This window comes from Mirounga angustirostris, unplaced genomic scaffold (assembly GCF_029215605.1).
Source record: "Mirounga angustirostris isolate CCGP_5_RB_7025 unplaced genomic scaffold, mMirAng1.0.hap1 SCAF_6, whole genome shotgun sequence".
Taxonomy (NCBI): domain Eukaryota; kingdom Metazoa; phylum Chordata; class Mammalia; order Carnivora; family Phocidae; genus Mirounga; species Mirounga angustirostris.
The window spans coordinates 121,213,125-121,238,179 of NW_026991714.1; the positions used below are offsets into that span (position 1 = coordinate 121,213,125).

At 34.6% G+C, this 25,055-nt stretch overlaps 1 protein-coding gene and 1 long non-coding RNA gene across 13 annotated transcripts in view; both read left to right on the forward strand.

Annotated features, from left to right (window-relative positions):
- Positions 1-25,055, forward strand: part of EXOC6 (exocyst complex component 6) — a 355,061-nt gene that overhangs the window by 219,973 nt on the left and 110,033 nt on the right. For all 12 annotated transcript variants that reach the window (XR_010412520.1, XM_064595028.1, XM_064595026.1 and 9 more), the window contains 6 exons: positions 4,208-4,254; positions 4,379-4,499; positions 5,987-6,058; positions 10,534-10,631; positions 15,899-16,004; positions 20,697-20,806. Coding sequence is in view for 11 of the 12 variants with exons in the window: in XM_064595028.1 (XP_064451098.1) it covers positions 4,208-4,254; positions 4,379-4,499; positions 5,987-6,058; positions 10,534-10,631; positions 15,899-16,004; positions 20,697-20,806 (554 nt within the window). In the remaining variant the exon portion in view is untranslated. The remainder of the gene's footprint in view (positions 1-4,207; positions 4,255-4,378; positions 4,500-5,986; positions 6,059-10,533; positions 10,632-15,898; positions 16,005-20,696; positions 20,807-25,055) is intronic.
- Positions 16,013-20,148, forward strand: LOC135364786 (uncharacterized). The gene is made up of 2 exons (XR_010412523.1): positions 16,013-16,782; positions 17,330-20,148. It is a non-coding gene; the product is annotated as an uncharacterized LOC135364786 (long non-coding RNA).

The window sequence follows — 25,055 nt, forward strand, 5'->3', positions numbered from 1 at the left end:
TGTCTGCCTTTGGCTCAGGTCATGATCCCAGGGTTCTGGGATTGAGCCCTGCATTGGGCTCCCTTTTCTAAAGGGAGCCTGCTTTTCCCTCTCCCTCTGCCTGCCACTCACTCTGCTTGTGCTCTCTCTCTCTCTCTGTTAAGTAAATAAATAAAATCTTTTTAAAAAAAGAAGAAAGAAATCCAGACAAGTTTAATGAAGTACTGATTGTGGCTTTTATCTTAGGGGCATCTGCTGAACGGGAAAGCATGAATTTTGAGGACATGGGAATACAGAGGCCTAAGCCCAGAGCCACCTGAAGTAGCTGATAAGAGGTTGTCTCCCTTAGAAAGTGGAGACTCCAAAGAATTAGAGCCTCATTATTAGGATTACCTAGAGATCAAAAACATCTCTTGGCACCTGGCTGTCTCAGTCAGGAGAGCATGCAACTCTTGATCTTGGAGTCATGAGTTTGAGCCCCTGCTTGGATATAGAGATCACTTAAAATAAATAAATAAATAAATGGACACAATGTTATAAAAAAAACCTAACAAAACCTCTCTGTTCTTTCTGCTAAACACTGTAGGGAAATTGCCTGTCTTAAATGTTGGTGCTGAAGGAACGAGGGGAAAAAGATCTCTGAGAATCCATAACAAGCTGTTTCTCACATATATTTGCAACCCAGATTCATTCTGTTTGGATAGTCAAAAAAAAAATCTCAAGTTGAAAATTCAGTTTAAAGTTATTCCATGCTGATATTGCCCAATAGAAACAAATGCAGATCTCTGAACTTTCATGTCATAATTTCAAGGAAAATTAGCAAATAACAGTAAAAAATAATTATCAAACAAGTGCAAATCACTAAAAATATTGGCAATAGAAATAAATCCCAAGAGACCTTCAGTATTTGAATTATTAGCCATTTAATATAATAACTCTTTAATATATTTAAAGAAATAAAAGACAAGCTTGTTGATATAAATAGGGAACAAGAAACTGTAATGACCAAAATGAAGAAAAATCCAGTAGAATACCTAGAAATTAAAGATATATTAATCAAAATTAAAAGTTTTATGAATAACGGGGCGCCTGGGTGGCTCAGTCGTTAAGCGTCTGCCGTCGGCTCAGGTCATGATCCCAGGGTCCTGGGATCGAGTCCCGCATCGGGCTCCCTGCTCAGCAGAGAGTCTGCTTCTCCCTCTCCCACCCCCTCTGCTTGTGTTCCCTCTCTCACTGTGACTCTCTCTGTCAATAAATAAAATACTTAAAAAAAAAAAAGTTTTATGAATAGGTTTAGCAATTGGTGAATTCTAGTTGATCTGGAGAAATTATCTAGAAAGCCTCACAGAGAGACAAGAGGATAAAAATACAGAAGAGCGAGGAAGTCTAACATATCTAGTTGGAGTTACAGAAAGAGAGGATAGAAAAGTTGAACAGAGGAGTATTTGTAGGCATAATGGCTGAGAATTTTCCAGTATGGACAGGAAATAGAAACTTAGAGAGTCAAACCCAAGGAATCCCAAATAGGTTAAATAAAAAGAAATGCACTCTGGGAGAACTTACAGTGAAACTGCAGAACACAAAGATAGAAAATAGAAGACCTGAAAAATAGTATCCGTTAACTTGAGCTAATTGACATTTATTGAATATTCCACCCCAAACAGCAGAATGCACATGCCTTTCAAATGCATGTAGAAGGTTTATCAAGATAGATCATATTCTGGGCTATAAAATAAATCTCAACAAGTATAAAAGACTTGAAATCACAGAAAGTATGTCTTTTGACCACAAGATAATTAAATTATCTATATGCAAAAAAAAAAAATGAGTATTGACTTTTACCTCAGCAATTCAAGAAATGGATCATGGACCTAAATGCAAGAGCTAAAAATTAAAACTTTTAGAAAAAACAAAGGTTTTTGTGACCTTGGGTTAGGCAGTATTTTCTTAGGTGAGATACATAAAGCATGAACCATAAGAGAAAGAAATTGATAAATTGAACATCAAAATGAAAAACTACTCTTCAAAAGGCATTGTCAAGGGTGCCTGGGTGGCTCAGTCAATTGAGCATCTGCCTTTGGTTCAGGTCATGATCCCAGGGTCCTGGGATCGAGTCTGGCATCACACTGCCTGCTCAGCTGGGAGTCTTCTTCTCCCTCTGACCCTCCCCACTCTTGTGCTCTCTCTCTGTAATAAATAAACAAAATCTTTAAAAAAAAAAAAATCATAAAGGCATTGTCAAGAAAGTGAAAAGACAAGACACAGATGGGGAGAAAATACTTATAAAACTCATATCTAACAAAGGGCTTGTATTCAGAATATATAAAGAATTTGTGTAACTAAATAATTAAAGACAAACTAATGGATAAAAGGTCCAGGTAGACATTTTACTAGATACACAGATGAAAAACACACGAAAAGATGTTCAATGAGTGAGACACCACTACATACCTACTAGAATGGCTGAAATTAAAGACTGATAATAGCAAGTGCTGGTGAGATGTGGAGCAACTGGAACTCTCATACACTTCTGGTGGTATAAAAATTATGCTGCCACTTTGGAAAGTTGTTTGGCAATTTGTTATAATGTTAAGCATACACTTATCATACAACCCAGCAGTCTTGCACCTAGGTTTTTACTCAGGAGAAATGAAAACAATGGAATATTTTAAATGCTAAAGGAAGATAACTGTTAATCTAGGATTCTATATCCAGAAAAACAAAGGCAAAGATAGACATTTTCAGACAAAGAAGAGGAGAGTTGGCCAATAAGCACCCTTACTAAGGAAATTCTAAAGAATCTACTTCAGGCAAAAGGAAAGTGATGCCAAATGGAAGATAAGAGATGCTAGAAGGAATGAATAGCAAATAAAGTATAAATATGTGGGTGAATCTATGTCAACTGTAGAAAATAATGTTAATAAAATATTATGGACTTTAAAACAAGATAGAATTAAAATACACAACAACAAAAGCATAAACATGAGGTGGGAGTTAATAAAATGAATCCATGCTACAATTTTCTGTATTGTCCAGAAGAGTAAAAATACTGATTGATTTTAGAGTTTGATTACTTAAGTATGCGTAATGTAATTTCTGGAGTAAGCAGTAAAAGAGTAGAAACAGAGTATATATCTTCAAATAATATAAAAAGATCTAGAATGATAAAAAATAAAATATTCATGTCTTAGAGTTGATAAAAAATGATAATTGAAACCTATAAACACTTGATAACATTGACTCAAAAATGTATAATGCCAGATTGCCACAACTAAAAGGATAAGTAGAAAATCCATAGTGGATTTTTAAGCATGTCTCAGTATCTAATAAACCAAACAGATAGAATATCAGTAAGAATACACAACATGCTTAATAGACTTGATCTAATGAACCATGTAGAAGCCTGTTTCATCAACTGTAGAAACATCTTCTTTTCAAGCACACATAGCACATTATAAAATGTGACTATATACATGTTATAAAGCAAGTATCAAGAAATGTCAAACATCTGGTGTCGTGTAAACTCCTCTCTCTCTGATCATAGTATTTTAAAGCTAAAAGGTAAAAACATTTGTTTTCCCACAGCCTGAAAAAACCCCAGATGTTTGAAAATTTTTATTGCATTTATGAAATATGCAAAATACAACATTTGAACTTAATTAAAATAATGAAATATTTCATGTAATAAACTTCTAAGAATGAAATTCAAATAATCAGATATTTTCCTGTATGCCTTTTGTTAAAATTATTAACAGGCAATTATGGATCATTTTTAAGGAGTTTGACTTTTATTATGAATCAGATATAAAGTCATTCGAAGGTTTTTAGTAGAAGATATAATGATCTGATTACTCTTTGAAAAGTATCATTCTGACAGCTATCTGGAGAATAGACTGCAGGGAGCAAGCCTGAAAGCCGGGGAGACTGGGTAGGAGAATGATGTAATAGCACAAATAAGAAATTATGGTGGCTTGAACTAGCTTGCTGAGAAGAGGGTTCTGAAATCATATTTACTTTTTAACTTGTTTATTGTCTATCTCCTTTTGAATGTAAGTTCCATGAGGGTAAGGACTTTTTGGTTTTTAGTAGTGTATCTCTGGTGCTTTAAAAATGTGTGCAGCATATAGTAGACTCTATATATTTGTTAATAAATGTTGTAGTGACTTGGACTTACTTTTATGTTACCAGTATTTATTGGTGTAAATTGATTTTTATTTTTCATTTGAAGCATGAAACAGTTGATGGCTATAGAAGATATTTCACTCAAATTGTAGGGTATGTATCTAATACAGAAATAACTATTATTTTTACATTATGTTAAATGTCAGAACTGCTTGTTTTCTGTTTGGGTTTTAATTTTTTTTTTAACACATGTTATGTTGGTAATTACTGTCTTTAGGTTCTTTGTGGTGGAAGATCACATTTTACATGTGACCCAAGGATTAGTAACCAGGGCATACACTGATGAACTTTGGAACATGGCCCTCTCAAAGATAATTGCTGTCCTTAGAGCTCATTCAGTAAGTCAGACAAATTATGTTACTAAATTTTTAATTCAGTTACTTCAAGAACTTCTGAAATGTATAATGTCAGAAGAAAACCACACCTCCAACATTCTGCATTTTTTGGTAACAGCTCAGATTTGGAAGTAGTAATGTTAAGCTTTTGTTTGGTAATACTGGGCTGTGATTTTGCAACTGTCTGGGGCTTCCCAAGGCACTTTTAGTCCAGCATTATAGAAAATGAAGAATTAAGCTGGTCTCATTAGTCTCAACTGACCTCTTCATTAGATCACTGAAAAGCACCGTGAAGAAAGGGTTTTTAATTATCATTCCAAATTCTTTGTTTCCAAAATAAACTCTGCCATTAAAACTCAATTGAACTTGTTCTTCGATGTTTATAATTTGTTTGCAGTAATACAATTACAAATTTCTTAAAAATATGCAATTGTCAAAATTTGAACTCTTTTAAAATAATGAACCTTTATGTATTGAGAGATTTTTTTATGAATGAAAGTAAAATGTTCAAATATTTTGCGTAATACACCTTTTGTGGAAGTAATATGTTAGTGTTATTTTAAAGACTGTTGAAATTAATAATTGCTTATTATAGACTTTTTCTTAAGACAATTTTAGTAGTTTACCTTCAGTAAAATCTCCCCATACTTAAAATTTTGTAATTATTATTTATAATTTTATTATTGAGAATAGAGATTGAAAATATTTTAAAGGCTTATTAGTTTATATAGTATTTAGATTATAAATATACTACATTTTTATTTATAGGATTGAAGATTCTTTATATAGTATTTGTCCAATGAACTATAACTTTTTCTAACATATTAATAAAGAACAATATGTTTTATCATGGTTTACATTCAGACCAGCTCTGAATATGTAAAATTATAGTATACTTTCTGTTAATTATATGACATCAAATACAGAGTCATAAGGTATTAAATGCAACATATCACACTAAAAATCTTATTAAATGCCGTTAAAGGGACAGAGTGAGTTTCACTACCCCTTTGAAACTAATTAGTTTCTTTTGGTGAATTAATAAGAAAATACTTCAATTGTCATTCTTATATTGGAAAAAGTAATATGTCTCTTTTATAAGAGTAAAAAATAGTAGAAAAGTAAAAATATGTGGTCTATATATAAACCATTTTTCAGTTTAAATATAAGTAGTTCCTTAAAATCTAGGGACTTTTAGAAATATAAACATCACCGCTTTGACCAAAGGTTAGTGTGTGCAAATTTCAGGGAAATTTCTTTTCATATAATACAGATACTAAAAGTACATTATGTTATGGTCTTTCCCTAAGAATTTTTACTGAATAGAGGAAACCAGCAATGGATCTAACTAATGACCAAGATTTTAAATTTATTGTAAGTCTGGTATACTAAGGGAAACATTTTCAGGTTTTATTTGTTTTTAACCAAATGACTATGGTTTGTATTTGTTTCTTTGTTTGTATTTCCATCCCTCCACCTCTCTCCCCCAGTCTTACTGTACTGATCCTGATCTTGTTCTGGAGCTGAAGAATCTCATTGTAATATTTGCAGATACTTTGCAGGTGGGTGATAATCTAACATTCATTTAATGGCTATTTTGACCACTTAAAGATATACAAAATATAGAACATGCTCATTTAGTTTATTATGGATTGATGGTAGTAAATTAGTAGTAACCAAATGTTTGCTTATATATTGGTATTCCCTATTACCCAAGACTTGTCATTCTCCCCTGCTTCCTAATTATGAAGCTTGGACAGAGTTCAGGAAATATTACCATCTTTTAAAATACTGGTCATTCAGTTAGAATAAAGTTTTTGTTTGTTTGTCTAGATAAAGTATTTTTGTAGTTAAAAAAAAGTACATGGTATAGTGGAAAAAACTCTGAACTAGAAATGAGAAGATACAAGTTCTGCCTTAGGACAAGGAGCATAGGCTCTGGGAGTCACACAAGACCCTGAGTTTGTATTCCACCTCTGCTATTGACTAATTGTATGTTTACAGGTTTTCTAAGTTTTAGATCCTCATTGGTGAAAATGAGTTTATTACTAGTTTTCGGGATTGTTTTGAGTTTTAAGTGTGATAACAAATATGAAAACATACAGTTTGAAAGCTGTATTCACTAATTTCCTTCCTAATTTCAGGTGTACTATGACTGTGAGCAAATCACTTTACTTCTTTGTGTCTTGTTTTTTTTCTTTTTAAAAATAAGATCAGATAAGATTAAAATTGAATTGTCTCAAAACCCAATGCCTTTGTGATTTTCACTATCAAAGTTTTAAGCTTGTCCCTTTTTCTTGATCATGGAATTGATTGCATTTTGTTTTCATGTTTAAACTTTTGGGATTTTTATGGTTGGAAGAACATTTCGTGAAATACAGATTAGTATTTTTCAAAGTGTGATAATAGATGTTACTTTAAAAAGAGTTCTGTGTTCTAAAACATTTGGGAAATAAGTGAAGTAAAACAAATTTCTTCACTAAAAGCCTTTCTCAGAGCAAATTTATACCATATGATTCCAAAAGGAAGGTGCTTATGCAGCATTTTCCCAATAAATTTGACCCTTGAATCTTTTTTTCCTCCATATGACATCTTACAGATTTAGAGCTTCATATAATATGCTTTGGGAAATGCTAATTCAGACTATTTGCTTCATCACAAGAATCTTTTCATCCTAGAATAATAGTTGTCTACTTTATTCTTAAGCCTAAAAAGATTCCACATACTCCTTTAGAAAATTATTTTATTGTCTAGATATATCTTTATTAATTTCTCTGCCTTATACTGTAACATGGGGATAATGTGGATTTTGTTTTGTTTTGTTTTCATAAATTTTGTGACAAATGTATCTGTAATACTGATTTCTCTGCAAAAAAACTTTTGGTAAGTTTTATCAGAGACTATCTTAATTTTTTTAGGCCTATCTCTAAGTAACTTGAGGGAATTTTGCTATCCTTAATGACTAAAATCATTACTACTCAAAGCATGGTGGGGTACCACTCACTGGTCTGGAAATGGTTACAGTCCACAAACTGTTATGGATCCATAGCAAAAAGGAGCTTCTGTCAGAATGTAAATCAACTACATCACTAAGTACAAATTTTAGCTCAATTGGCATTTATTTTGAAGCAAGATTTTCTCGATGTAGGTTAGCCGCATTGATTTATATTCTGGTACAAGCTCCTTACCTCTTTGTAAACCATAATGAACTGTTCTGAACTGGCACTTTGAGTACAACTGAGTGTAGAATATGTGCTGTGGTTCCAAGGATCTCTAGAGAATCCGAGAAGAGTAATAGACAATATTCAGGTAATGGAGGCTTTAGAAAGTCACACTAATGGATGTATAAACCCTTGTAAGTATACCTTTCTAATCTTACTGCTGAAATATGATTGAGGAAGACAAACCAGTCCTTATTACTTATTCAGCAGTCCTGCAGTATTTTCATTCCACTGAAAGTTGACAGGCTGAGTATTAGGTGAGTCTTATACATAATTAGTAAATGCTGACTTTTTAAGTTATACTTTTTTTTTTTTTTAGACAGAAGTGGGGAGGGGCAGAGGGAGAGAGAATCTCCAGCAGGCTCCATGCCCAGCATGGAGCCCAACAACCCTGAGATCATGACCTGAGCCAAAATTAAGAGTTGGGACGCTTAACTGACTGAGCCACCCAGGCGCCCCTTAAGTTATACCTTTTAATTGAAGAATTGGGGAGGGTCTTTTAATAAAAATTAAAGAATATTGAATGATACTTAGTTTTTAAAGTTGGCACTTTGCCACCCTAAGGAAAAATTTCTTTTCATATTTCATTTTATTACTTAAAGCTAACTAAACAATAACATTAACAAGTAACTCCAGCATATTATAGTTCTGTTTATTGCTTATTAAGTAAATCAGAAGTAAACATTTATGATTCATTCACTGACATTTTTTGAGCACCCACCATGTACTTACACCGTAACACTGTATATATATATATATATATATGTATATATATACACACACATAAGCTAGATGATGTGTAAAACAATAGAGACAAAAATCAGTAAGACAGTGAGATATAAAAATCCTTCAAGAAATTTACGGTTTAGTTGTAAACAAATAAGATGTATAAGACATATTAATATAGCAGTATATTAACAAGCTTTGAGCTCGCAGAAGATGGAATGTCTATCTTTGATTCTGGGAGTTGGGAAAGTCTGTATAGAAAGTTGAAATGTGAGTTGGAAATTAAAAGATGAGTTCAGCAGGTACATATTAATAAAGGGGCATGAATGGCAGAGAAAATAAAATAGCATGTGTAAACTATAGATGGAGGGATAGTATGGTGAGCATGAGATTGGTCAAGCAGCTTGATTGTGATAGAAACTTTAGTAGATGGATATGAGCAAAGAAGGGCAAAGAGTGGTAATGAAACTGACAAGGTAGTTTGACCCAAATTATGGCAAGACTTGTGGGACTTTAATAAGTCTTTGGTAGTTTTTAACCAGTGGAATGGCATGATCATATTTGTACTTTAAATGATAATTTGGAGAGCCTTGGCAATAGATTGAGTTGAAAGAGACAGATGGTTGGAACTTCAGTGTAGGCAACAGTTGTGAAGGACTGAAATAAAGCAGTGGCACTGGGAATACTTCTGGAAAAAAGTAAGTGATGGAGAAGAATGATAGATTTGAGATTTGTGAAGGAGGTAAAATCAAAAGAATTTGGTGAATGATTAGATATGTTTGTGTGTGGGGTCATTTAGATGTTTTTCAAGTTTCTTTCCTGATAAATTGAATTGATGGTTGAACTATTAGCACAGATAGGAAATAGGAAAAGCACTTTGTCTAGTTGAAAAGGGAAGAGATAAGTTAACTTTAGCATGCTTGTTGGCAGACTGACTGGAGATGTCTAACAGGTGTTGGAATTAAATATTTGGAACTTCCAGAGGTATAACTAGAGATGTAGATTCAGGATAATCAGAGAAAATAGTGTTTGAAGTCAGTAGACTTCAGATTATGCTAGAGACCTAGAAGAAAAATCTAAGGATGGAGATAGAAGAAAAAGGGAAACTGGAAGGACGACTGTTCATAGATAAGACAACAAAGAGAGAGAGCAGTGTTACAGAATTCAAAGCAGACTAGTTTCAAAAGAGGTAATGCAGAGTGAGAGATCATTGACTTTTATATTTAGGAGATAATCTGTGACATTGTTGAGAGCAGTTTTAAAGGAATAGGAGTGGCAGATTGTAGTAGGTTTGGCTGTGAAGAGAGTAACAAAAGGAAGCATCTGGCAGAGCACAGCAAATCGAGGAAGGGCTTTTTTATTTTTTCTTACTTTTCTTGGTTTAAGGATGGGAGGTAATTAGCATATTTATTTAGCCAAAAGAAAGGAACTAGTGGAAATTAAAGACAATAGTGAATAGATAGTCCGTGGAGCAGTTCCTGCAGGAGTATGATAAAAAATAAAGAAGAGGGAAACCCTGAAGGGAAAAGGGACAACTCTGTGATGCAGCAGAAATCTTTGTTCCTGAAATGGGTAAAATTTCAATGACTTTGGAGTTGGAAAGGAATAAAGTTTTGTTGGAGAGTGTATGTTTAATGAGAAGGTGTATATTTTCCCTAAATAGTGAAGTCGATCTTAAATTGAAGGTGCAAAAGGAAGCCAGTGTGTTTCAGACAAAATATATTCCCTTTTCTTCTTTTATCCTTTTTAGGGATCACTTTCCAAGACACCATATGTAGATCACTAATCCTTTACTTTTTCTTCAGTTTTGACTTCTAATACTTTTTAAGGTTAACAATGTAATCCAGACTGAAAAGAGAGAGAAGAAATGGAAAAATTATTCCAGTTCCATAAAACTCTTTCTAGACTCTTTCTTACTTAATGCAACCTAGTAGAAAGTCAAAAGTATATCTTCTTTTCATGCTGTTGGAATGACATACAATATGATAGAGTGATCACTTTCAAACAATTCTTCAGTATTCCCAACATTTCTGTAATGAATATATTTACTTATTTGACTTGTTTATCTGCTTTTGTTGTGTTTGTTTTAGGGTTATGGTTTTCCAGTGAACCGACTTTTTGACCTTTTATTTGAAATAAGAGATCAATACAATGAAACACTTCTTAAGAAATGGGCTGGAGTTTTCAGGTTAGTCAAAAGCCATGGAACCTTAATGTAGTAGTGAAAAGCTTGTCAAATGCTAAAGTGATTGATTTTACATTTAGCAATAAAAAATGCTTATGATAATTTTTTTATTATCGTAAAATATAATAACAATTTTGCCATTTTAATCTTTTTAAAATGTACAGTTCAGTCACATTAAGTACATTTACATTGTTGCAACCATCCCCACTATCCTTCAGAACTTTTTCATCTTCCCAAACTGAAACTGTACCAATTAAACATTAACTCCCTAGTCCCTTCTTCTAGCCCCTGGCAATCACCATTCTACTTTGTCTCTATGAATTTGGCTACTCTAGGTACTTCATATAAGTGGACTCCTACAGTGTTTGTTTGTTTTTTTTAATGTCTGGATTATTTCATTTAGCATAATGTTTCCAAGGTCCATCCATGTTGTAGCCTGTATCAGTAGCTCATTCTTTTTAGAGGCTGAATAATATTCCATTGTATGGATATGACCACATTTTATTTATCTGTTTATCCATCTATGGATATTTGGGTCATTTGTACCTTTTTGCTGTTGTGAGTAATGCTCCTGGGAACACTGATGTACAAATATATGTTTGAGTTCCTGTTTTCAATTCTTTAGGATATATATCCAGAAGTGGAATTGCTGGGATTATATGGCACATATGTTTAATAAATTGAGGAAGAAGAACCAGCATACTGTTTTTTCCAGAGTGGCTGAACCATTTATAATAAATTTTTAATTATACTACTTTTGGTTCTAATCTCTGTAGTTCCCCTCCCCCCCCAACCAGTAAATGATTAGATATAAGGCTGTAAGTATTCCAAGGTATTTAGTATTAGAAACAGAGATTTATAGCTTTTAAATTTTGTTCGGAGAAAGTGTTATTTTTATAAACAACATAACTAGATTAAAAATCTTTAAAGCATCTAATTAGGAAAATTACTTTTGCTTTAATCACTTGCCTGCAGGGAATAATGGACAAAGTATTTTAAGATCTATATAATTTTGTATTGTCATGAAAAGAGAAACTTGTTCCCTAATTCTGAAACCTTTTTTCCCCTCCCTCCTCCTTCCCTTCCCCCTCCTTCCCTTTCTTCCTTTCTTTTTCCTTTCAAGAAAACATGTAAATCTTGAGATCTTACATCGGGTCACCCAAATATGATAGAAGTGATGTGGCAATAATACTTGATGAGATTAAAACAGAAAATATGTGAAAAAATTTAATATCAGCTTGGCATTTGCCTCATCAGTTTTCAAAACTATGGAGGGTTGACCTTCTGAATACTGTAATAGAAATCTTTTTAAAATACCTAAGTGGTTTACAAGGTGATACACTTTTCTTAAAATCAACCAAATAAATTCTGATTTACACTTTTTGTATTAACATTCCTTAGGGATTATATTGTCAGGATGTTGTCTCAAGTGGACAGTTGACAGTCTTGATGAAACATGTATTAAGTGTCAGCAATTTTTGATCTTTAATATTTTAGAAATACAGGTAGTGCTTATTGATAGGAGTGGTAATCTATAATGTATATGCTATGATATAATGTGATATAATATGACATCTTTATATATAAAATCTTTCTATATATTTATATATATAAAATCTTTACTTATAGGGTTGATGTTATTAACTTGCCCTCTTCAGAAGAGTGTTTAAGTTTTTACAATTGTTGATAGATGTTCATTGAGCCAGCTGTTTTCTCTTATTTATCATAAGACTTCTAATATGAGGGGGCACCTGGGTGGCACAGTTGGTTAAACGTCTGATTCTAGATTTCAGCTCAGGTCATGATCTCAGGGTCATGAGATCCAGCCCTGCACTGGGCTGCACGCTCAGTGCGGAGTCAGCTTGAGATCCTCTCCCTCTGCCTCCCTCCCCCACCCCACTAATAGAGCTTCCTTTCTCTCTTTCCTTCAAATAAATAAAATAAATCTTAAAAAAAAAAAAAAGACTTCTAGTAATGAGATTGTTCCCCAAGATTGGGGAAACCATGAGGTATTGTTTTCTCTCTGAGAAGCTAATGGGTTCATTCAGATGGAGATAGGATTAATGCTATCCTCGTTTGTAGTTGGGGAGGAGAATGAGTGATAGCATGTCACTTGTAATGCATAATTCCCAAATGTATTTTGACTTCTACTTCCAGTACCCTTCTCCATCACGCTTTTTGCTTAGGTTTTTGAGAAGTAGCAGAGGGGCACTTGGCTGGCTTAGTCAGTAGAGCATGTGACTCTTGATCTCGGGGTTGTAAGTTTGAGCCTCATGTTGGGTGGTGTAGAGATTACTTTAAAATCTTGAAACAAATAAGAGAAGTAGCAGAATTTAAGCTTTTCTTATTCCTGACCGAAATCTCCAAATATTTTACAAGTAGTGAACTGACAACCTAACAATGGCAAAAAAGTAAAAGTTACCATTAGTACTGGATAATTAAAACTTGGCTATTTCCATGATAGAATTTATAGTCTGACTATTGTTATAGTTTATTTATCTGTGTGTGGTTCTCTCCAACTATATTGTCAACACCAGTATTGTTTATATTTATAGTCTTAATTGCCTAGCTCCAATTATAGTGCTTTACACAGAGTAGGAACTCAGTAAATGTTTATAGAATTCAGTTCAGTAAACAGTCCCTTTTAAGACTACATTAACATTTTCAGAATATGAATGTACCATTCAATAAATTATCTGTCCTTGCATATTAACTGATTCCTTGGCATTTGTGTAAAGTAAGTAGTTTATGGTTTTCTAGTAGTTTTGTAACCTGTAACTCGCCTTTTTAAAAAATTTTAATTCCAATATAGTTAACATACAGTGTTATATTAGTTTCAGGTTTACAGTATAGTGGTTCAACAATTCTGTTACTCAGTGTTCATCAAGATAAGTGTACTCTTACTTCCCTTTACCTATTTTACCCATCCCTCCACTCACCTCCCCTCTGGTAACATCTGTTTGTTCTCTATAGTATAATTTTCCTTTTAACCCCTTACTTTAAAATACTATTTAGAAGGAAATAGAATTAGTTGAAGCCTTTCACGATATTTTAGGTGAATAGTCTTATTCCTTCCCATCCCCAGACAGTCTTATTGCAACTACCTTGTGCACCATCATGATTTACAAACCTGTGCCTTTATTTCCAGCCTCTCATCAAGACCCCAGACCCATTTATCAGTGAGATATCAATCATCCACTGCTGAAACTGTATCCTCTTGAGATCTTCCTTACCTCAGCAAATGTCTCTAATGAGGAACACTTAACATTATTTGTCCCTTTGCCCTGTTTAGAAACCACAGATACATCCAGATTACACCTTCCTTCATAATCCTCATTTAGTTTTTAAATCCTGTCTCTATATTCTACTTCTTAAAGCCCTTGTTTTTGCCACCTTCCTTTCTGCCCCCACCAGGACAGCTTTAATTCAGATCCTTACCACCTTTTATCTAGATGATTCTTCATCTCTTTCGCACTGGCCTCTGTGTTCATTATTGCTCTTTTTCCAGTTTATCCTCCATGTAGTGGACCTATGACATTTCTCTCCCTAAAACCTATTAATGGTACTCCAGGCTAAAATCTGGGTGCCTCAGTTTGTCCACCTGCCCGGCCTCATTTACACCATGTCTTTTGTGTATTTGACACTCCAGTAGTATTGCACTACCTATGGTTGACTCCCTCCCACACTCAGACTTTTTTTACCCCTTATGCTTTTGCTTGTTATGTTCCATCTTTCTGAAATGATGTTCTTCCATAATCTCATTGGAAGTATTTCTTTTTCATCTTGAAAGACCCTACAGAGCTCATGGCTTCTCTATAAAACTTTCCATGAGATACAGCCCACCTACTCTGATAAACTTAATCATTTCTTCCTTTGTGCTGTTTCTGAACCTTGCACCTCTTTTATTGTATGTATAATGCATTATTATAAACATTATTATTTTCATATCTCCTTTTAGGTTGAGAACGAAGATTTTGCTTTTATCTTCATGAAGTAGGGAATTTTCATCACAATTACCGCAGCGCCTGGCACACAATAGGAGCTCAATAAATATTAGTCAAGCTGAATTATTGAGTAAAAGAAAGTAGGGGTGCCTGGGTGGCTCAGTCGGTTAAGCGGCTGCCTTCGGCTCAGGTCATAATCCCAGGGTCCTGGGATCAAGCCCTGCATCGTGCTCCCTGCTCAGCGGACAGCCTGCTTCTCCCTCTCCCACTCCCCCTACTTGTGTTCCTGCTCTCGCTGTCTCTCTCTCTGTCAAATAAATAAATAAAATCTTAAAAAAAAAAAGTTGACGATTAGATAGCAAGTATATCTGGACAGTCTGGGTTATGCTACAGTAACAAAAATACCCCATATCTCTGCGGATGAAAATAGACATTTTATTTCTCACACGGAAGTCCCTAGTGGGTCTAGTAGTCCAAGATCCAGGCTGTTTACATTTGTGTTACTACATTCTCTACATTCTCAACATTTCTATTACCATGGGAAAGAGTCACACAGTTAGTTCATAAGTTAGACTTGAAGCAACACCTGTCACTTCCATTCACAACCCAGTGGCCAACACTGGTGATGTAGCTCTCTGTGCCTTTGCAAGGGGGCTGTGTAGGAGAGCACAAGGCTACTGGGTGAGTAGTAACTGTCTCCGCCTTACTAAATATAAAAGGTCCTTTTGTAAATACAACATTTTGAAAAGACTAAATAAATAGAAGGCACTGTTTTCATCCTTAGGGAAGTTATGATCTAGTTGGGAGGAGAGAAAAGGCTTATAATTTGAGAATTGTCCCTATCAAGAAATACAACTGGAATACTCTTCACCTCATGGCTTTGTTTTTAGAAATAGATAATGAGTTTGTTCAGACTGCACATCTTAAGAATTGTTCTAGGGGGTAGGCACTGCTGGTGCAGTTGGTGAAGCATGTGACTCTTGATCTTGGGGTCGTGAGTTCAATCCCTATGGTTGAGTGTGATTACCTAAATAAATAAATCTTTTTTAAGAATTGTCCTAGAGTAAAAAACTAAAGTGCTGAGAGGATGTAAAACAAGTGGGAAGAAGAGATCGCATATCAATTTTGAGGGACAATAGCTTCTTGGCCTTTTGACTAAGATCGAGTGACTTTTGAGGGACAAGGTTTATTTGGTATTGAGTTTTAGAATTGTCTAATAAAACTGCTTTTGTAGTAATTGTCTTTTTTTTAAAGTATTGTCTGATATCACTCTAGTGATACATTTTTTTAATGTTAAGTTTTCAATTCTTTCTTCTTTCTTAACAGGGACATTTTTGAAGAAGATAATTATAGCCCCATCCCTATTGTTAATGAAGAAGAATATAAAGTAGTCATCAGTAAATTTCCCTTTCAAGATCCAGACCTTGAAAAGGTACAAGCTAGTTTTTAATTCAAGAATTTGTTAAACATAAATTCATAATAGTTATTGCTACATAATATTGACCTGACATTGTAAGTGAGAGTGGCTTCTTTTGAGGCTTTTGTTGTTGTTGTTGTTGTGTTATTTGAGAAAATCAATTATGTTTTGTTAACTTTTAAAGATTATGTTACTACTACTACTACAACTACTGCTGTTTCTGTGAAGTTAAGAAGGGACTTTCCTGGGGATACTATGAGCAGTTGTCCCAAATGTTAGGTGAATTCCCAGGACAGGTATTAGTAACATTATGTGGATTCCAAATTAGTTAAAGTAACTGTTGAGTAGATTAAAGGAATAAGAGTATATTCTCGGGAAAGAGAGGAGAATTTATTTGAAATTTTCATCTTGTAGAAGATCTTATTTTGTGTTTTCTTTTCTAGAAATATACTTCTGCAAAAAGTTTATCTTGGTTAAATAAGAGGTGTATGAAGGCAATTGCCACTGTAGATTTTTTGTTTAAGTAGGAATGTGTATTTTTGTAGGCAAGATGTCTGAACAAAAGACATGATAGAGAAAGAAAATAGGCCAGCATGTAGAGTATTGTGGGAATACACATGATTGCACATGTGTGGTCATACCTGCACACAAGCACAGAATTGTACCTATCCAGTATCTCTGGGTAGAATCAGATCTCCTGGGAAAAGGGTATCATATTTTCTGTTATTGTCACTTTTTTATTCTTTTTTTTCTCTTTACTTTTCTTAATTATTTTCCAACTCTTTATAATTTAGTTCTTCTCTACGTTTTTATTTCTTCACAATGAAGAACAAAAGTGAATTTTGAGTGAATTGTGTGAACTGTGACTGTAAATTTTTATTTTTTTATATACATAAACTAGGCATATTATGTGTAATGTCACTAAATATAGGACCACGTAATAAAATGCATAGCTTTTAGATTATAGCTAAGACTGCCACTACATACACATAGTAGTTGTCTTCTAATACACACAAAAGACCAGAATATTCTACATGTCGTAGCTTGGTTTCATTTGTTTTAGTTACTGGTAGTAAGTTTGTTCAGGCTATAGCGTCTGTGTAAAGAACACTGGATTTGATCCAGGTTCACATGCCAGCTGCCTGTGACTTATGATGGGCAGATGACTTACCCTATTTGGGCATTTATGCCATATCTGTCAAATGAGAAGGTTGAACTAAATAATCTCTAATGTCCTTTCTAATTACATTAATTTTATTCTAAATAGGTTTATAGTTAAAAGGAAGTTTGACTTTGCTTATAGGGTGCTTCCCAAATATGTAGTACCTCTTAGTATTAAGCTTGTTAGGAGTTGTATTCATTGGTTCATATATTATTAAAAAGAACTAATGTTGAAGTAAAAGCTACATGGAAAATTTAAATGTGTAAACTTAAAGAGAAATCTCATTAAGTTATTTAGTATCATTTAGTATCATTGGATATACTCCATATTTTTCCTAATTTGAATATAATTTTCAATTAAAACTATTAGAAAAGATGTAAAACTCTCAAATAACTATATTTTCAGTGTAAATTATATGTGAACAAGTAGTAAGACTGGATATATATGCAAAGATCTGTCTTTTTGCAGATAACTGTGCTACTTTGATTAGAACCTTTTGGCTAAAACAAGAACATATTCATATTGTCTTTAATGTCATTAAAATAAATTCTTAAAGCTCAAATGTCTTTCGAATAATATTAGGTTCATTATTCTCTAGACCATAAATTGGAGGTGAGTTAGCACTTGCATTATTATCAGGTGATTTTAAAGAATAGCAACTTTTTGGTTGGTTTTTGTAGTACTTCTGATTGAGTCACTAAATTTGGGAAGGTTGGACCTACCAGTTCTGGAGAGACACTGCTGTATATGGATGTTTTCATTACCAGCCAGTTGTAAGTTTCTTTTGCTGGAATACCTAAGAATACCTTTGTTCATTCAGATATTTATCAGTCACCTGCTATATAGTAGACACTGTGCTATTTGGTGGTTTTTATTTTTCTGCTGTCAAGGAGCTTATAGTTATGTGAGGGATAAACAGGACATTACAATTCACAGAATTTGGCACTCCTTAAGATAGAGGAAGCAGCATGTAGAAAGGCTCTAATTCTGTAGTATAAAGTGCAAGGTTGATAAAGTACAAGAAATGAAGATCAAGAAATGAAGATGAAGTAGAAAGGGCCAGACTATAATAGCCCTTGTAAACAGTGTTAGAGAGTTCAGCCTTTATCCTGAGGACTACTGAGAAGTCACAACAGGGTTTTAAGCAGTAAAACCATAATCACATTTGTGCTTTAGAAAGATCTCTCGGGGGTGCCCGAGTGGCTCAGTCAGTTAAGCATCCGACTCTTGATTTCATCTCAGGTCATGATCTCAGGGTCATGAGATCGAGCCCTGGGATGGGCTCTGGCTGAGCATGGAGACTGCTTAAGATTCTCTCTCAGCCCCCGCTGCCCCACTCATGCTCTCTTTCTCTCTAAAAAAAAGAAAGAAAGAAAAGGAAGGAAGGGAGGGAGGAAGCAAAGAAGGAAAGAAGGAAGAAAGGAAGGAAGGAAGGAGAGAGAGGGAAGACGGGAAGGAAGATGATAGATAGATAGAGAGAGAGAGAGAGAGAGATCGGGTCGATCTCCCTGGCTAATGTGTGGAGAATGGATTGGAGACTAGTGGCTGGGAGACCAGCAAGGGGATTGTTGCAGTTATCTCGGTAAGAGAGATTGCTGACCTGAGTGGGAGTTACTGCCGTGGAATTTGATTTAAGAGATGTTTAGGAGGAGAGAACAACAGGAATTGGTGATTATTTGCATATGAGTGATGATGAGGATAGAGGGGTCAAGTATGATAGCCAAGTTTCAGCCTTAAAGATGGTAGCATTCACTAAGATAGGAAACACAGGAAGAGCAGATTTAGAAGGAAAGGATAATTTCACTGTTAGATCTACTGAGTATGTCCCAAATGTCACAGCCAAATGGAAGTGTCCAAGTGGTAGTTAGATATATGGATTTGGACTTCAGGAGAGTTAGCCTGGAGTTGTAGATTTGGGAGATAATAGTACTTGCAAGGTGGCTGAAGTCATGAGATTAGATGAGATCATCCAAGGACAGTATGTGTGGTAAGAAGAGAAGACATGGGATAGAACCCTAAAGCATAGCAGTAATTTTAAGAGATGGCTAGAGGAAGAGATACAGAGAAGCTAGAGAAATAAGAGGAAAATCAGTTTGCGACATGGATGCCAAAGAAGGAGAGATCATTTAAGAAGCAGGAGGGAGCTAACTCTGTCAGATACTTTAGATAAATCAGCTAACAAGAGAGCTGGAGAAGTCCATTGGATTTAACCTCTACAAGGTCATTAGACACGGTGAGTGAGGGTACTTGCACTGGTTTAACTAGGTTGCAACAAATGTGAAGATAGAAGTATAGATTAGAATTCATTAAGTACAAATAGGGGCTTTTGGTAAAAATCTTGGAGAGAATTTACCTTTTAGAGACTGAGAATTTGCTAATAGATGTTGGCTGATAAAAGCAGTTTAGCCAAGGGGCGCCTGGGTGGCTGAGTCGGTTAAGCGACTGCCTTCGGCTCAGGTCATGATCCTGGAGTCCTGGGATCGAGTTCCGCATCGGGCTCCCTGCTCAGCCGGGAGTCTGCTTCTCCCTCTGACCCTCCCCGCTCTCATGTGCTCTCTCTCTCTCATTCTGTCTCAAATAAATAAATAAAATCTTTAAAAAAAAAAAAAAGCTGTTTAGCCAAAAGGCACTTTACTGCACTGCTGTAAGGTACTGTAGGAGTGGGGCACCTGGGTGGCTCAGTCGTTAAGCGTCTGCCTTAGGCTCAGGTTATGATCCCAAGGTCCTGGGATCGAGCCCCAAATCGGGCTCCCTGCTCAGCGGGAAACCTGCTTCTCCCTCTCCCACTCCCCCTGCTTGTGTTCCCTCTCTCACTGTGTCTCTCTCTGTCAAATAAATAAAATCTTAAAAAAAAAAAAGGTACTGTAGGAGTTAATGGAATAAAATGGATATCTTGTTGAATTGGTGTCAAGCCTTCACCGAAGGGGAGTGAGGGGAATCTTTAGAATTAATTGATGATACTAAGCTAGGAAGATGGCCCATAACTTTCATGGCCAACCTAACTCTTGTATTATGAATGCAAGTCAACAGACAGCTAGGCATCTTTTGCAGGAATCTTATCATCAGAACATACAATGGTATTGATATATGCTTTCTCTGCTTCTTAGAAGTTTGATTATATGATTTAAGAGACAGGTCAATTGTCACTTTATTTTCTTCAGAAGTATTTTGGTTTGGGGCGCCTGGGTGGCTCAGTCGGTTAAGTGTCTGCGTTCAGCTCAGGTCATGATCCAGGTCCTGGGATCAAGTCCCACGTCGGGCTCCCTGTTCAGCGAGTCTGCTTCTCTCTCTTTCTCTCCCTTTGCCCTTTCGTCCCACTCGTTCTCTCTCTCTCTCAAATAAGTAAATAAAATCTTAGAAAAAAGAGAAGTATTTTGGTTTTCTTTAGAATCCTAAGCATAACAGAGAAATATAATAGTAGACTTTGAGATGCTGTTATTTCCTATTCAAATGTATAAGCAATTTAATTTTTATATTTTTAGGTGATTAGAATATCTTTTTCTAAAATTTCAAAAGCAATATTAACTTTGTTTTTCTTTCTACAGCAATCTTTCCCAAAGAAATTTCCCATGTCTCAGTCAGTGCCTCATATTTACATTCAAGTTAAAGAATTTATTTATGCTAGCCTTAAATTTTCAGAGTCACTTCACCGGAGGTAAGTTTACTAACAAGAAATATATCTTTATCATAGCTATTTTTATGAAACATTAACACTTGATTTTCAGGCCTTGATTCTTTAATGGATTATTATCTCATTGGAAAGGCTTACATATTTTAGCAACATTGAGGTTAAGTTGCTGTAAATTTGATGTTACATATTTTTTTTACTTTCTATAATGTACATCCTCACACTTACAGAAAAATAGAGATTGGAAACTCCTGTGTTCAATAATAAACGTTTTGCCATATTTTCTTAATTATTTTTGCTTAAGTATTTTATTTTTTAAAGAGATTTTATTTATTTGAGAGAGAAAAAGAGAGAGAGAGAGCGCACACGTACCCAAGGGGTGGCCAGGGGGAATCTCAAGCAGACTCTGTATTCAGCATGGAGCCCCACATGGGGCCCATATCATGACCCTAAGATCATGACCTGAGCTGAAATCAAGAGTTGCACGTAACCGACTGAGCCATCCAGGCACCCCTTCGCTAAGTATCTGAAAAAGCAGATTCCAGAAATAATGACATATTACCCCTAGAAACAGTATGCGTTTCTCAAAAAATAAAGGCATTTCATTATTTAACCATCACACTTAACAAAATTAATACTATTCCATAATATCAATTCCCTAGTCCATATCACTATTTTCTTGATTGTCCCCAAGATGTCTTTTTACCATTGGTATGTTTGTTTGCTAATAAGAGTTTGCTGCTGTTACTCTTTTTAGAATTTTTTTATTAAGTTTTTAATTTTAATTCCAGTATAGTTAATATACAGTGTTATATTAGTTTCAAGCTTTCAGTGTAGTGATTGAGCAGTTCTATACATTACTCAGTGCTCATTATAAGTGTACTCTTTAATCCCCTTCACCTATTTCACCCATCCCCCCTCTGATAACCATCAGTTTGTTCTCTTTTTTTCCTTTGCTTGTTTGTTTTGTTTCTTAAATCCCACATATGAGTGAAATCATACGGTATTTGTCTGTCTTTGACTGACTTATTTCACTTAGCATTAAACTCTTTGGCTCCATCCATGTTGTTGCAAATGGCAAGATTTCATTCTTTTTTATTGCTGAATAATATTATATATATGTGTGTGTGTGTGTTTGTGTTTGTATATATATATAGCACTTCTTCTTTATCCATTTATCTATCAAGGACACTTGGGCTGCTGTAGTTGGTATATTTGAATCAGGGTCCAAATTCATACAATGGTTGTAAGAATTAAATGAGGTAATGCGGGTGTATAAAGCACTCAGTATAGTAGTGCTTGGCCTATGGTAAGCACATAGTTACTTCAGAGAGGATGGGATACTACAATATTAGATGTGAGACTGGAGCTTGGAGTGTTTATATTTTATTTTGTAAGCATCAGGGAATTGTTGAAGAGTTTTTAAGTAAGGGATGACATTATTAGAGTTACATTCTAGAAAGTTTACTCTGACCTCCATGTAGATGATGGATTGGAGGGGGATAGAAAAAAATAGTCATGTTGAACTGGTGAAGACAGTGGTTCAAGAAGGGAGATGAAGAAAGACTGAAATAGGATCAGTGGTGATGAAGAGGAAGGAACATAAACAAGAAGGATTTAAGAGCCTGATATTACCCTGTACTTGTGAATAATTAGAAGATGAAGTTAAGGGAAGTTAACAATTTGCCCTACCTTTGGGTGGACTTGAATTTGTTTATGTACTCTCAAATAGATTCTGGTTATAGTTAGTCATCTTTGAAAACAGTGATGCATGCATTCATCTGTTCTAAACATATGCATGTGAAAGGGAGAAACAAGAAGTATCTTTTTAACAGTCATCCTACAACTTGGCCTAAATGTTATATTTGAGAGTTATTTTTGAAGCTGCAGTCTTGACTCTATAATATTGGTTTCCCTCATCTTTTACTTTAAATGTAGATTACTTTAACATTTTTAAAATTGGTAGTGTATACAATTTGCATGTCCTAACTCGTACTTTTTATTCCCTAATCTAAATGTTGATTATTGAAAAATAGGACTGATACCTAATTAAGATATTGTTAAACTGTAGAAAGTATAGAAACCTAGCAGTTTGGAATTAACTTTTGTTTTATTTACAGAGAAGAGACATTGGGTATCCAATTGTTATCTGATATTTTTATTGCATTTATAACACCAAAGATGATAAGTATAATTTCCCTAAAGCCTCCCTAATGTCTTACTAGAACTAGAATTGGCACCTCAGTTCTGACTTGGTATGTGAACTCCTACCCTTCTAGGAAGTCAGTGTTGTGGACTAATGCTACAGCAGAAAAGACTGTCAGTTTTTTTCCTCTGTCTTTGACACAAATATTTGTCACTTTTGTTAGTTCAGTATCTAGTCATTCTAATGAACTGTCTATGATCATAAGTTATTCATTCAACAAGGCTTTTTATGTTTATGTTTTTTAAAATTATGCTTTACTAAATACATTGGCTATTTTCATTTTGTTAATAAGAGAATTGACAGTTCAGACTACAGAGACAGCACAGCATAGTTAACTTAAAAATAGGTAAATCTAAATTTATTCTAGATCATCAAGTTTCTGACACATTTTTATTTTAAAAATTTGTATCTGGGGCACCTGGGTGGCTCAGTTGGTTAAGCTACTGCCTTCGGCTCAGGTCATGATCCTGGAGTCCCAGGATCGAGTCCCACATCGGGCTCCCTGCTCAGCGGGGAGTCTGCTTCTCCCTCTGACCCTCCCCCTCTCATGCTCTCGTCTCCCATTCTCTCTCTCAGATAAATAAATAAAACCTTTAAAAAAATAAAATAAAATAAAAATAAAAATTTGTATCTGTGAGCTGAAATTGAGCTATTAGAGTTCCTTTGTTTTTTTATTTGTCCTTAAAAAATTATGGAAAAAAAATCACTTTCTGGATTTAAAGCTCTTTTATTATGTTTAAACATATTTGGAGTTTGATTTTTAGAACCAGAAGATGCTTCAGAGCTTTTTAGTACAAATGTTTGGGTTTCTTTTTATATATGAATAAAAGTAGGGCTGGAGAATGAAATGACTTCATGAAGAGACTTCAAAGTCTCAACTATTTGGTCACAGAGGAAGCATCTGGATCTAATATCTATAAGAAATTTTCATTTTGCATAAGAGACTAAGCTATAAAATATTTTAAGAGGTTTATTATAATTAAGATTTAATTATGAAATGTTTTTTAAAATGTAGGAAGAGTACAGGTTATATATAGGCTCAAAGGACAAGGAGTTAAGGAAGAAAATTGCTCAGTTGGGATAAAAACCTGATGGGGGAAATACTAGTCATTGTCAGGTAAATCTTGTTAGCACAAATAGGACATAGGTGCTGATAGTTTTCTTTATCTGCTTTTACTTATGCAAGAAAAAAGTATGCATTGACTCAGCATTCAAGGAAATTCAGGGAAATTAAACAGAAGGCATTATCTGTACTGGATAAGTTTTCATCTGAGAAGTGTGCTATTCAGGATGTCTTTAAGCATAATTTGAGTGTGTCAGAAAAGAAACCATAGGAGTAGGCAACCACCTCTCTTTTTAACAGGGTGAGTACACTGATTGTTCCAGGACACTGTTGATCGATTAGAGTTTTCTGTCTCAGAATTTGATGTCAAGTAACCCTAAAACCCTACTGGTATGTCTGGTAAATCTTGATTTTAGTTGTAAAGAATCAGAGAAATATTCTTTTAGGTATGTCAGAGTTAGGGTTAGCAGATACTGAAAAAAGTGCCTGCATTAAAATGGACAGCATTGGAGTAGTAGTGAGAAGTACCTGTGTTTTGTCAAATCTTGCTCTATTTGCAATTAAAAAATAAATATAAACTAGTAAATATCTGTGCTTCATAGATTATTAAGAGTAATGTTTTTTTAAATTTTTTATTGTTATGTTAATCACCATACAGTACATCATTAGTTTTTGATGTAGAGGAGTAATGTTTTTAATAAAGGAGAAAGGATGCTAAAATTTTAGTCTCTGTAGCAGCTGGAGTAATTCCACCCCGAGCCCGTAGGTACTTTGGCAATGTCTTTGGGCTGTTACAACTTAGGGGGAAGGGTGCTACTTGCATCTAGTGGGTAGAGGCCAGGAACGCTGCTAAACATCCTTCAAAGCACAGGAGAGCCTCACAACAAAGAGTTATCTTGCCTGAAATGTTAATAGTGCTAAGACTGAGAAAACTTAGTCTAAGGACAGCTTAATCGTTTTGTAATGAAGCTATATATATTAATATATATATGAAGAAGTTGTTGTTT